This window comes from Larimichthys crocea, chromosome VI (genome assembly GCF_000972845.2).
Source record: "Larimichthys crocea isolate SSNF chromosome VI, L_crocea_2.0, whole genome shotgun sequence".
In the NCBI taxonomy this organism is placed as follows: Eukaryota; Metazoa; Chordata; class Actinopteri; family Sciaenidae; genus Larimichthys; species Larimichthys crocea.
The window spans coordinates 12,253,574-12,265,777 of record NC_040016.1 but is presented as its reverse complement, the minus strand read 5'-3'; the positions used below and the strand labels follow the sequence as shown (position 1 = coordinate 12,265,777).

General features: G+C 38.7%; 3 protein-coding genes across 5 annotated transcripts; 1 reads left to right on the top strand and 2 right to left on the bottom strand.

Moving 5' to 3' along the window:
* The first annotated feature begins 2,363 nt into the window (after window positions 1-2,363).
* On the top strand, window positions 2,364-6,381 carry tardbpb (TAR DNA binding protein b). Of its 3 annotated transcripts, none has more exons than XM_027279197.1 (5): window positions 2,364-3,124; window positions 3,919-4,082; window positions 4,171-4,311; window positions 4,425-4,595; window positions 4,699-6,381. In XM_027279197.1, the coding sequence occupies exons 1-5, from the start codon at window positions 2,884-2,886 to the stop codon at window positions 5,188-5,190; spliced, it is 1,209 nt and encodes a 402-aa protein (XP_027134998.1). In that variant the 5' UTR covers window positions 2,364-2,883; the 3' UTR covers window positions 5,191-6,381. The 3 variants fall into 3 exon arrangements, with proteins under 3 accessions (XP_027134998.1, XP_027134997.1, XP_027134999.1); XM_027279196.1 differs by having other exon boundaries at window positions 4,171-4,320; window positions 4,428-4,595; XM_027279198.1 differs by having other exon boundaries at window positions 2,365-3,124; window positions 4,428-4,595.
* A 204-nt stretch (window positions 6,382-6,585) lies between these two features.
* Window positions 6,586-10,579, bottom strand: cenps (centromere protein S). The gene is made up of 5 exons (XM_010732807.3): window positions 10,411-10,579; window positions 9,864-9,987; window positions 8,026-8,059; window positions 7,811-7,877; window positions 6,586-7,612 (listed from the first exon to the last, which is right to left on the bottom strand). Exons 1-5 carry the CDS (start codon window positions 10,438-10,440, stop codon window positions 7,496-7,498), a joined length of 372 nt encoding a protein of 123 aa, XP_010731109.2. The 5' UTR covers window positions 10,441-10,579; the 3' UTR covers window positions 6,586-7,495.
* An 85-nt stretch (window positions 10,580-10,664) lies between these two features.
* Window positions 10,665-11,891, bottom strand: rbp7b (retinol binding protein 7b, cellular). The gene is made up of 4 exons (XM_010732768.3): window positions 11,733-11,891; window positions 11,358-11,536; window positions 11,097-11,198; window positions 10,665-10,916 (listed from the first exon to the last, which is right to left on the bottom strand). The coding sequence occupies exons 1-4, from the start codon at window positions 11,803-11,805 to the stop codon at window positions 10,863-10,865; spliced, it is 408 nt and encodes a 135-aa protein (XP_010731070.1). The 5' UTR covers window positions 11,806-11,891; the 3' UTR covers window positions 10,665-10,862.
* Between the last annotated feature and the right edge of the window lie 313 nt (window positions 11,892-12,204).

Sequence of the window (12,204 nt, the reverse complement as noted above, 5' to 3'; positions counted from 1 at the left end):
CATACATCATGTACTAATACTGGTAACGCTATGCACCAGAGTGAGCAAGAATGGAGACTTAATATTGATTGCATACTTAGTGTAAATTATGCTTACCAGTTCTATTGATGCCAATTTTTGTAATAATTATAACAATCATTGTGAGAATTCTATCCTTGACAAGTCCTTTTTCTCTCCTTCAAATCTTCACACTCAATGGAACAAAAACGTCCTCACATACTGTCCATACTAAAAACTTTTGTACATTTTTTTTTTTTTTTTTTTCTTGGTCTTAAATTGAAAATCAGAGCATCTGAATGACAACATTTCACTGTATACAGAAGCACTTTTGTTAAAGTTGTGACATATTTTCACTTTTTCTTTTTTTTGCGATGATGTACAATAAATGTGATGTATTCGTGTGTGGCCACAAGTGAAAATGCAATTCAACTGAGATGGATTCCCTTTTCTCTTTCCATTAATATTATAGAGCTCTGCACCCTTATGTACCTTTTCACTTTTTGTATTTCATTTCAGTCTGTTGGTGTTACACGGTGAGCTGGATGCAAGATAGATACTGTACTAAATTGTACTGTTATTGATTGAAAAATGTAATAAAAAGCTGTTTGAGATCTCTTTTTGTTGAGTTGAATCCAAAAACTACATTTGATGTTTAATTGTTTTTGTAAGAGTGTACATATTATTAATATTCAGATTTAACATTATCTGCTTGGGAGCAGTAACTTGTAGTTGTGTGCATAGAGTGTGCCAGTATGGAGGGTTAGATTAAAGTGAGGCAAGCAACACAAAACCAAATTTCAAAGTAAAAACCGAACAGTTTAATCTAAGTATGTAGTTTAGTTTGGTGTATTTAAGATTTTAAAGGCTGGTGGTGGGCTTCTTTTGTAACGCCATGAAATACTTGAAGTTAGCTCATTTTGTTCTGGTCTAACCAGAAAGAAAGAGAAAACTATATATATTTTAAAAAATTTGACTTATTTACAATTTTGTGGGTTAACAAATTACAGTTTGCTGGTGTTGCTTCTCTACTCTTGCCATGCAGCAGCTCTCATATTTTTGCTACCTGGTGTCTTTAAACAACAAAACAAAAAAACATAAAACATTGCAGTTGTAGATTACACCTGACTGTTCACATTTCTAAATCAAAACTCATTTTTGTAGGTTGGCTTTCATTTGATTTACTATTTCACTTTATAACTTATTTTATCTTTGATATATTTACATATTTACATTTTTTTATGGCCAATCAATTAATATTTAAGGTTTTTTTTTTTTTTTACAGTCATTGAATTCATAATACCTCTTTATGAACCTGTTTATTAACATCGTTTAGGACTCGAGACCTGCAACTTTATAATCAAAACAAACAAATGACAGTCAATCACGTGGCAGCACATGTGAATTGACAGCGTTTTCAGATGTAGCCACATACTTTTATATACTATTATTGTTGTTATATTAAGCTACATTTATTATTATTTTCAGACCAAACTAACCCCCAAAAAATACAGATTCAATTAGCTTGTTTACATTTACATGCACAGTGATGCAGTGGTTAATTGATAAAAAATAAATAAATAAATAAAAACCTCGTCTATATAACGGAGAGACAGCGTTTTAAACTGATGTTAAATCCTTGCTGTGTGGTGTAATTTAAACATTTCGCGTCATGGAATATCAGCACAACTTTATAGTTGTTTGTTTACTTACCTTTGTAATATTATTTATATTATAGTCACTACTCTTGCAATAATATTATTTAGTTGTATCACGGTCACTTTCTTTGCAATATTTCTTACACTATGGTCACTTTACATTACAATACTCTTCATATATCATGCCACTTTTATCCTCAGTACTTGTGTTTTTGAAGGTTGATTGTTTTTCATGTTTATTGTGTAGGTTATAGATATTTCTGTCTGTTTAATGTGTTTTTTTTGTTTGTTTGTTTTTTGTTGCCTTTTCTACTTTTTTTCTCATTCTTTAGAGTATGCTACACTTTCCTCTGCTGCTGTAACAAGTAAATCTCCCCGTGATGAATAAAGTGAATATCTAATTTGTCAGTGTGTACGAGCGGAGCAGGCCGCCATCTTCCCGTCTCTACCAGCCAACAAGGAACGGAAGCTGCTGTAGTAACCGTACCTGGACTACTATACTCGTAGAGAGGAGGGGTGGTGCGACATTAAACTGATTAGCAGTATTACAATTAATCGGTGTATATTACATTATATCTAATAATAAAAAAAACACCGACTTTAATAGTGATTGTTTCATAAGTGTATACTTACGAATGATTAAATAAGTGTCTATATCGACAGCATTATGTGGACAACAACACCCGCGATAAAATGGAACAGTCCAGCCTGGTGACGTAGTTCCCTCTTCGCGTCGAGTGTGCCATTTTGCTAGGCCTCGCTTTGGTTTCATTATTCCGCCTCGTGGAAAGCAAATATATATATATTTTATACTGAATCATCACAACATTTTGGGGATGAGACGAGCGGTTTTTGTTGTTTACATTGGATAACGCTATCGAGCTGCAGCAGACGGTTTTTTTTAGGGAGGTCGCTTTTCGTGCGCAGTCCTCCTCGAGCGGCACAGTCCAGGTCTCCGTCCGGTTGTTGACGCAGCTCCGCGTCCCGACGAACAAAGGAACAAGTCAGGTCGGTGCACGCACGGTAACACACGAGGAACCAGAGACTGTTTATAAAGAATAACTCAAAAGGTAAAGCCAGCCGAACGCTTGTTTTTGTTAGAAGTTAGTGTTTTGACTTGTTGGGGGGACATACAGAGCGATTAGCCTGACTCATTCAGTCCCCGCTTAGCAGCAGAGAAGTTTTTGTGTTTTGTTTTTTTTGGGGGGGGTGTAAAAAAAAAAAAAAAATGGCTGAAGTATACATTCGAGTGGCAGAAGAGGAAAATGAGGAACCGATGGAGATCCCCTCCGAGGACGACGGCACCGTGCTGCTCTCGACCGTGGCGGCTCAGTTCCCAGGGGCGTGTGGCCTGCGGTTCAGGAGCCCCGTGTCTCAGTGCATGCGGGGCGTGCGCCTGGTGGAAGGGGTCCTACACGCGCCAGAAAACGGCTGGGGCAACGTGGTGTACGTGGTGAACTACCCAAAAGGTAAGCTATGGACGCCTTTTTATATTATTTATGCACTTATATAACACTTTTAATAGGAACAGGTGGCCGTATGTAACGTTATTTATAATTCATGATGTAGTTTCAGGGCACTGGAAATAGATGAGAATGACGTGACGTGTGTTTGTCCACGCCCACACAAGAGGACGCTGTGTCCATTCATAAAATATGTATACAACAAAAGTTGCCCTTCATGGAAGTAATGTTGAAACACCTTTTGATACAGTAACTGTAGATGTTGGTTGGTAGATAGATAGATAGATAGATAGATAGATAGATAGATAGATAGAACATAAGAATAAAAATATAAAGAACAAACTATACATAATAAATCAAAATAGCAATGGTAAATAAAATGTATTGTACAAAAGTATATGCAGCAAATTGGTGTCATTATACAGTGTAATGGCATGTGGCAGGAAAGATTGTCCTGTATCTGTCCCTTCGACAGATGGTGTTGATGGTCCTAATAACTGCATGTTTGATATCAAATATTATGAAAAATGTTAAATGGCCACCTGCCACTAATTCCCAAAGCATTCTCTCTGTGCAAAATTGTGAATTCACATCAAAAATGTATTAGGAAAAACAGAAACAGCGGGTGATGTTGTGCCTTCTTTGCTCATTAGTGTGCAAGAGCGATCTGAGGTTTGCTCTTGTTGCACCTTGTAATCATTTACAGAGTCAGAGTAGTGATAGCAGCCAGGGAAGGTCACATCTGTCAGGTTAAAATACCTTTTTTTTCTTTCCCTCTCTCTGTGTTGATCACATTTTAGACAACAAAAGAAAAATGGAAGAAATTGACGCGTCCTCTGCTGTGAAGATGAAGAGGGGAGACATGAAGACGTCCGACCTGATCGTACTGGGTCTTCCTTGGAAAACGACCGAGCAGGACCTCAAAGACTATTTTAGCACATTTGGGGAAGTCATCATGGTTCAGGTATGACATTAGTAGCATTGATAAATCACACATTGCTCTGCATTTTTATGTAGTGATAATTGATTTTCATTGTTTTTGTTTGTTTCAGGTAAAAAGAGACGCCAAAACCGGGAACTCTAAAGGTTTTGGCTTTGTGAGGTTCACAGAGTATGAGTCTCAAGAAAAGGTGATCTCCCAGCGGCACATGATTGACGGAAGATGGTGCGACTGCAAGCTCCCTAACTCGAAGGTGAATATGGTAATGTCCATGCGATATACCCACACTTTATGGGAATGAATAAGCGTTTTGTTGATTACCCTGTAATCTGTAGAATTTAATATATTCCTCCCCCTTTTTCCCAGCAGGGTCCAGACGAGCCCCTGAGGAGCCGCAAAGTGTTTGTAGGCCGTTGCACAGAAGACATGACCACAGACGACCTACGGCAGTTCTTTATGCAGTACGGAGAAGTCACAGATGTCTTTATCCCCAAGCCATTCCGTGCTTTTGCCTTTGTCACGTTTGCAGATGATCAGGTATGATGTTAAACTGTATGAAGCACTTCCTGTTGTTGGGGGTGGTACCACTGCTCAAAATGACCCTATTCATGTCTTTGTTTTTTTTCCCCCCTCCTCACAGGTTGCCCAGTCTCTCTGTGGAGAGGACCTGATAATCAAAGGTGTCAGCGTTCACATCTCGAATGCTGAGCCCAAACACGGAAATAGGCAGTTTGATCGTACGACACGGTTTGGGAATGGTTTCGGAGCTCAAGCGTTTGGTAGCAGCCGTAGTGGGTTAGGAAGCAGCACTAACAGTAGTCTGGCTAATTTCGGTTCCTTCAGTCTGAACCCTGCAATGATGGCTGCTGCTCAGGCTGCTCTGCAGAGTAGTTGGGGGATGATGGGTATGCTGGCTAGCCAGCAGCAGACATCCACCTCAGGCAGCACGTCCAGTGGAACGAGCTCAAGTAGGGACCAGAGTCAGTCTTTCAGTACAGGCAACAGCAACTACGGCACCAGCTCAGCCAGTCTTGGCTGGGGAACAGGGTCAAACTCTACAACCAGCGGTAGTGGGTTTAGCTCAGGTTTTGGGTCCAGTATGGAGTCAAAGTCATCTGGGTGGGGTATGTAAGTTAAATGTTTGTATGGTAAGTATTGTGCAAAAGATGAGTCTTTTCAAAAATTTATTTCTGGTGTTGATGCGTATCTGAAAAACTTAACACTTTTGTGGAAGATGTTTTGTACATTTGGAAAAAAATGCTAAAGATTTAATTTAGAAAGTGTTGAAGTGAGTTGTTTACCAGGATGTCTGACTAAAGTGCTATTTTCAATGTCTCATTTGTTTGTATCCATTTCAACTGGATTCTCTAATGCATGTATTGTGAAATGTGATATAACCATTTTTTTGAAAATGCATGAATGTTTGTGGTTCACCATTATCCGGCTTTGTCATCGATTTAAAAGGCAATCTTGCATTGGGAAGAATCTGGTTGAAACCTAAATGTTTTAAGTGCAACTTTATTTGCAGTCACGTTCTGTGGAAAAGCCTTCATTGAAATCTCTTCTGCAGTTCACCTCTCCTTCATTTCCCTGTGAGGAAGCTCCTCTTTGGCAGCATTCTTGGGGTGATATCGGTATCATTCTCCCTCTTCCCACCTGTAAATGCTATGCCATCAAAGAACGGCTTCACTCCGCATGTTCTAAGAGACGGTGGGTGTTTTCACTTTTATCCACTTTTTAAAAAATGGAAAGAACTGCGCAACTGACATTTTAAGAACTGATGAGTGCGATTGAGGATGGCTTGTGGCGAAGAGTGAAGCGGTGAGTGAGCGAACGGAGAGACGCGTGAAACGGACTGGTTGTGCAGTGAAAGAGCCCAATTTGACTGCTTTTTGAGTGTGTGAGTGGAAGCTGCAGATGCTACGAGCGCCTCCCCTAACATGGACATTCATAAATTAGTACTTCAAGATTTTTCCTTTTTTTTTTTTTTTAAAATCTTTGCAAGTTTTTCCTTACTCTTAAGTATGTTGATCAAGTGCAGAAATATCAAAATGTAGTGGAATGTTGTGATGAATATTTGTACTGCTTATATTATCTGATTTGAATGCTGTATGGTGTGTGCTTTCATGTTATTGAACTGATCTGTAAGTGTGTACTTGATGTGGATGACACCTGCTGAAGACTCTGGGGGACGCGAGTGATAGTGTGAGAACGTGGAGTGGTGTGTCCAATGATTCCCAGTAGCTCTTGTTGTTTGTGGGGTGTTTAAAAACATGTCAAATGAAGGGCGTTCTCTAATAAAGTTCATTTGAATAGATGCTTAGTTGATATTACCTGAGTCAGTTTGTCAAATAAAAAAACCATCTAATTCGATTCACATATCTAGGGACCTTGGGCTCTGCTGGTCGAGGTCTCCGTTTGAACCCTGACTGAAGTCTGTTCTGAAGGACGAAGATGGAAGTTCCAACACTTTCAGTGTGTGGCCTTCTCAGACATGACACGGGGTAGTACCTGTCTTTTTTGCTGCTTTTGATGGCTTGTCAGAGTGAATTATCCCATTTGATTATTCTCAGCTACTTTTTGAGGTTAGAGAAAAGTTGTGGGGTGGGGGGTTATTGTCTTTGAACAGATGAGCTCAGTAAATGTGGCATCACCTCTAAGTCAGTATGTTTTGACCCTAATTTTGCTAAACTAAGGGCACATAGCTGAGTGTTGGAATTAGTGATGGGGATTTCTAAATGGCCTTAGATGCTCAGTAGCCACTTTGTAAGGCACACCTGTACACTCTACTGCAATTCAACTGCTCTGCCGTGTTTGAATTTAGTCAGTTTTGATGACACTGTCAGAAGTGTGTAAATCAAGTTTAATACTAAGGTCATAGGTGACGTACTGGAATTTGAATTGTTCCAATTTACATGCACGAGGAGGCAGAATATTAGAAACACCTCTGAATACAACGTACTTTAGTAAACCACTATGGTCTCAATGCTACAGCGCCTATTACAAGTAGAATTTACGGCAAGTATATTGGATTGTGTTGGGTTGTACAGGTGCACCTTATAAAGTGATCACTGGGTAGTTTGCCTGACAGTCTTAACAGTCCATTTGAGGTAAGAGAAACATGGCAGGTATGTAATTTAGCAGTGAAGTAATTTAGAGTTCTGTTAGTCAATGTTTCTTTGACTGCCAGTTGCACTATGTTACATCAGCAAGTCCCAGGACAGAGCACAGACAGAAGTTATTTGCTCTACGTCTGCAGTAAGTGTACATGAAACTATTGTAATGTGACATCAAATGAGATGAAATGCATAATTCCCATGAAAGAATGACTATGGCACCTTTTGATGGCACTTCATTGTCATGTATTAGTCAGCTTCATGTTTTATTTGAATGTTGGGTACAAAGTGAGACACTGCAGGTCTGCTTGTGTCTTGTCCTTATTCTCTGCTCTCCTCCTCCTCTGTGTCTCTGCTCTTCCTCTTCCCGGTATTCTTCTTTTTCAAATCCCTCTGGTCCTGGTTCAGTTCTTCACTTTTATTTTGTATGTAGACAGACTGAAATAAATAAAGGCAAATTAAACAATGAGTTTACTGTCTGCTGTAGAATATATATACCCCTACACAGTTCCCGTATACTCGAGTATGAGGGTGAAATGTGTTTGAGTGGTGTGCATTTACATCTGTTTGAGTTGGTTGCTCATAAGTTACTACTTCTGACTAAGTGCTTTACAATCCTTTGTGGAAATAACTCACCAATGCAGTACTGCGCCGGGCTATGAGCTTTACATCCTCTGTAGACACTGTGCTTCTTTTAGCATGCCTGAAATCAAATTTGAGGTTGTAAATTGTAATAATTGTTATGAAAAAGTTTAGTTATGATGTAATTATATCAAATAGATTAGTTCTAGTAGGTACAAAGAACTAGAATACAGGGTTTACGTATGTGTTCATATGTTGAAGATTCTCACCTTGCAAAGGCCTCCAGGTCTTTCGCAAAAATATCTGAAAAAGTGAGAGCCAACAGTGGTGCGTTTAGTTTCAACTTTATGAAATGTCATTATTGTAACATTTTGTCCACCTACTTATGAGGGGTCCAAATATTAAAGTTCTTTACAGTTAGTTACATGTTTTCTTGTACTGTTCTCACAGTTGTCAACACAACAGCAGTAACTTTTTGTTGTAACATGAAACTATTTTAAGATTTGTTTGCACATTTTTACATACCTTTTTAATTTTTATATATAAATATAAAGACAAGACAAGTTTCCATTTAAACAAAAAAACATCCAGGTGATTTTGCACTTCATTTTCACATCATCTACTGTATGTATGAACTTGTTCCAGAGATTTGCTCTTTTATATAAACACTGACGTAGTGACACACACACAGGTGACTGACGGGATAAACCAGCAGGAGTATGTTATGTGTGGTAACAATGCAATGAATGCTGTTTGAGCATATCTGCAGAAGAGATTGCCACAGATGGATCGGCCATGCTAAAGAGATTCTTTGGCCATAAAAGGACAAGAGATGTATGTTGTGGCCAAATGCAGAATACAGGGTTGTGTAGCCCTGATGTGTATCTGTACATGTTGCAATGCCATGTGGCATATGGCTTTGACTTTGTGTATGACATTACATGAAATGACTACAGTGTGCATTTTGGAATTTACCTTGAAGGAAAAAAATAATAATAAAACTTGTTCTACAATGAAACGTATGTAACGTTTGGTTTATGCAAGAGAGAAAAAATTTAACCCTATTTCACCCTGTTAGTATTTTGAGGTCATAGTTCTCTGAATAACTAAGTATTCTTCATTATTTGTTTTTAGATAGACATCAGGGCTGACAGGAAATTATGTGATAACAGTGGTGACGACTTGTAACTAAATGACTCCAGTCCTGCGTTGTTGTGATTATACACAGACCGGACCACTTCATCCAATCCAACACAACAACTGTGTTATAAATTCTACTTTTATGAAGCTTTTAATGTTTCAGTTTTTGTTGACACTGTCAGAGAGATAATGGTTGTACTACATGTTTATTATTGAGGTCTTAGTGTGTGCTGTTGTGGAGGAGTGCATTATATTAAGGTGTTTGTAGTATTTTGATCCTCTCGCATGTAAAATATTAGAAACACCTCAATATAATGCAGTCCAGTTCAACACTACTGCAAAGTACAACCTCAACATATAATGCAGTCCAGTTCAACACTACTGCAAAGTACAACCTCAACAATAAAAGTGTCAACAAAAACTGTAACATTATAAACTTTATGAAACTACAATTGATGGCAGAATTATAACCTATAATGAAGTGGTTGGTCTGTGGATCTTAAAGCATTTAAAACCTCTAGAAGTATTAATTCTGGGTGGGCAGAACTTGTTAGAGCGATGCTGGAATGAGTCGATACTGAGACACCTGAACTGTTTTGGTTGGCTGGTAGAAAACTGAATAATTTGGGAAAAGCAACAAAGCTATGTAAGCTTTACATGATATGACTCATTTCAGAATAAACTGATCATTTAGTAGCTTCAGGTGAGTTGGTTGTAGACATTTTTTTAGATTTTAGATGTATAAACATACACATGACATATAGATCCCTAAACCTCTGTTGTACAGATCACACTGAACAAATCTAAAAATATAGATGTGACCTCCTCCATCATTTTGATAATAAAGCTGAGACTTTCCTCTTTACAGAAAGCTCAAAAAGTGACACATATGATCTCTATCAGGAGATTTATGAGATTTATAAGTGGACAGATTAAAGTCTGGACCTGTGTCCTTGCTGACACCCACCGCATTGTCTCACTGCTGTCTCGGCTATGGCCGCTATGACTTGTCGGCTGAACTCTCTCCGGTGCTCCTCTGCGATCTTCTGACATATACGACCCGCTGTGTAATGCACCGCTGCCTTCAACCTCTGAAATTAAAACAATTCAATCAAATTATACAGAGTCAATATGACGCTATAAGCTTCAGCACAGTGGTTATGGTGTTTCGGTGTAACGAGTAACCGTGTTAACCGGTGACCGTTAGCCGAATGGTAGCGGTTGTCGTAGTTACGACAACGTAGCTGTCCTCGTGAATGCCTTCTTTATTTATTTATTTTTTATTATTATTAACGTTACAATGTAAAATTAATTAAGTATTTGGACTTTTGTTTGATAGCTACGTATCCTCTTCTTGTTTCAAAAGTTGTCGCGAATACAACCACAGACGCATTCGGCTAACGGTCACCAGATAACACGGTCACTCGTTACACCGTAACGTTAACCGTCACAAATATGCAGCTATTTGTTATTACGTAGAGAGAGCTTGTCACAAAGGGTTTAAAAGCGCTTACCTGATGTGTCTCCTCTTTATCAACAGACATTTTTCTTACGGAGGAACTTTAGAGCGACCAACCTGAACAAAACGGGATTATAACAACGGCTGCAACTTCAGTAAAAGATGAGGGGAAAGTCTGAACTAAATCAACATGTGACAAACAAAACAACACGCAGCCCGTGTACACTTATTTCAAGTTGTTTGCACGTGAAGCTGCAAAAGAAAACTCGCGGCAAAAATTCACCAACAAACCAACAACACCTTTTTTTAATTTTTTTATTAATGTAATGTTTTAACAGCACCACTGCCTGGTCCGGAGGAGGTGCTACACTTTAATCCAACATAACATTCATATTACATGCCCTTTTTATCAAATGTAGGAGCTGACATTGTGTGGACTGATGCTAGACCATGTAATGTAAATTATGCAAATGAAGTTCCCTGAAATGGTTTTATAATAAGACGTGATCACAGAGTCCTTTTATATATTTGCTTGCAGACTTGATCCTCACATGTAAGTTCCTGAAGAGAGAAAACATAAAACGTACATAAAAGTGAGTTTATAATTGAGGGAATTAGTTTATAAAGGAGAGTAAACACCTTCTTGTGGTTGCCTCAGTAATTGAATATAGATATAATTTTCTATGTATAGTACATTAACTGGACTGGAAGGGGTCATCACATTACAAACTGCGGTCATACCAGATGTAGCTCGTCTCCCTCAATCCAGTGAGTCCACCCTCGGTTCTTCTTCTGTCCTTTCTGAACACACACCAGCTTATCATCTTTCCACTCCACCAAAGTCTGATAACGTAAAAATGCAGCAAACTAAACATAAGATTGATGGTTGGTGGTGTCAGGCACAGCACCACAGAATACAAGTTAGAGTATGAATTGAAATATGAAATATGAAAAGGGGGCTTTTATTTTCTTATATTATTACATTTGACTGAGGTTTCTTACCTGGCATGACCTGTTGTCCATTCCTTTAGTCACCTCATTGAATTCCTCTCCAACTTTGAATGAACACTCGTAACTTCTGAACGTAGTCTGTGTCCTGATTGTGAAACACTCACCGTCTTGCTTAATCACTTTCTGGGGCTTCAACATTGGGGCAATCTTGCGTATTGCAAAATCAATGCCTGCATGTCAAAAATGAGAGTAACTTTAACCTACATACACATACTGTACATACACATACTCACAAATAACATTTACTGACACGGTGAAATATAAAGAACTATATTCACAACCCCAGTTAACTAAAAGGATTTCCTTCATATCATAATTAAACATTAAGTTATAGAAAACATCTGTAACAGAACCAGTGACACTTACCAAGTGCGACCATGTATCCCTCAAGATTGACATTGCTGATAATGTTCCACGTCCCACTGAAGTCGACAGGCATTTTTGGATGTTGGTTTGACTCCCTGGTAGACTCAACAGGGTGAGTATCAAGAGTCAACAGATTTAAAGTTAATGGGTGGGATGTTTCATTGTTTGTCTAAATGGGACAGGGGTGACGTAGCTATTTTGGACACATGTAAAGGAGGAGCACAGGGGGGGGGGACAGACAGGGCTTTTTTGTTGTGTGCACATAATATGAGGAAACTATTGTTTGCCTAACTATGCAAACCTCTATGCAGGTTATTCTTTAAGGTTATGTGTGTTGCATCTGTTCATGGTGTGCTGAATCCAGCTTCGACCACAAACCTATCCTAATCTCCAAGCTTAGACTTATGTGCAGATGTTGGGCTTTGATGGCTTTGATGAAATACGATATGCAACAGGAGTCTCTGTGCATGTG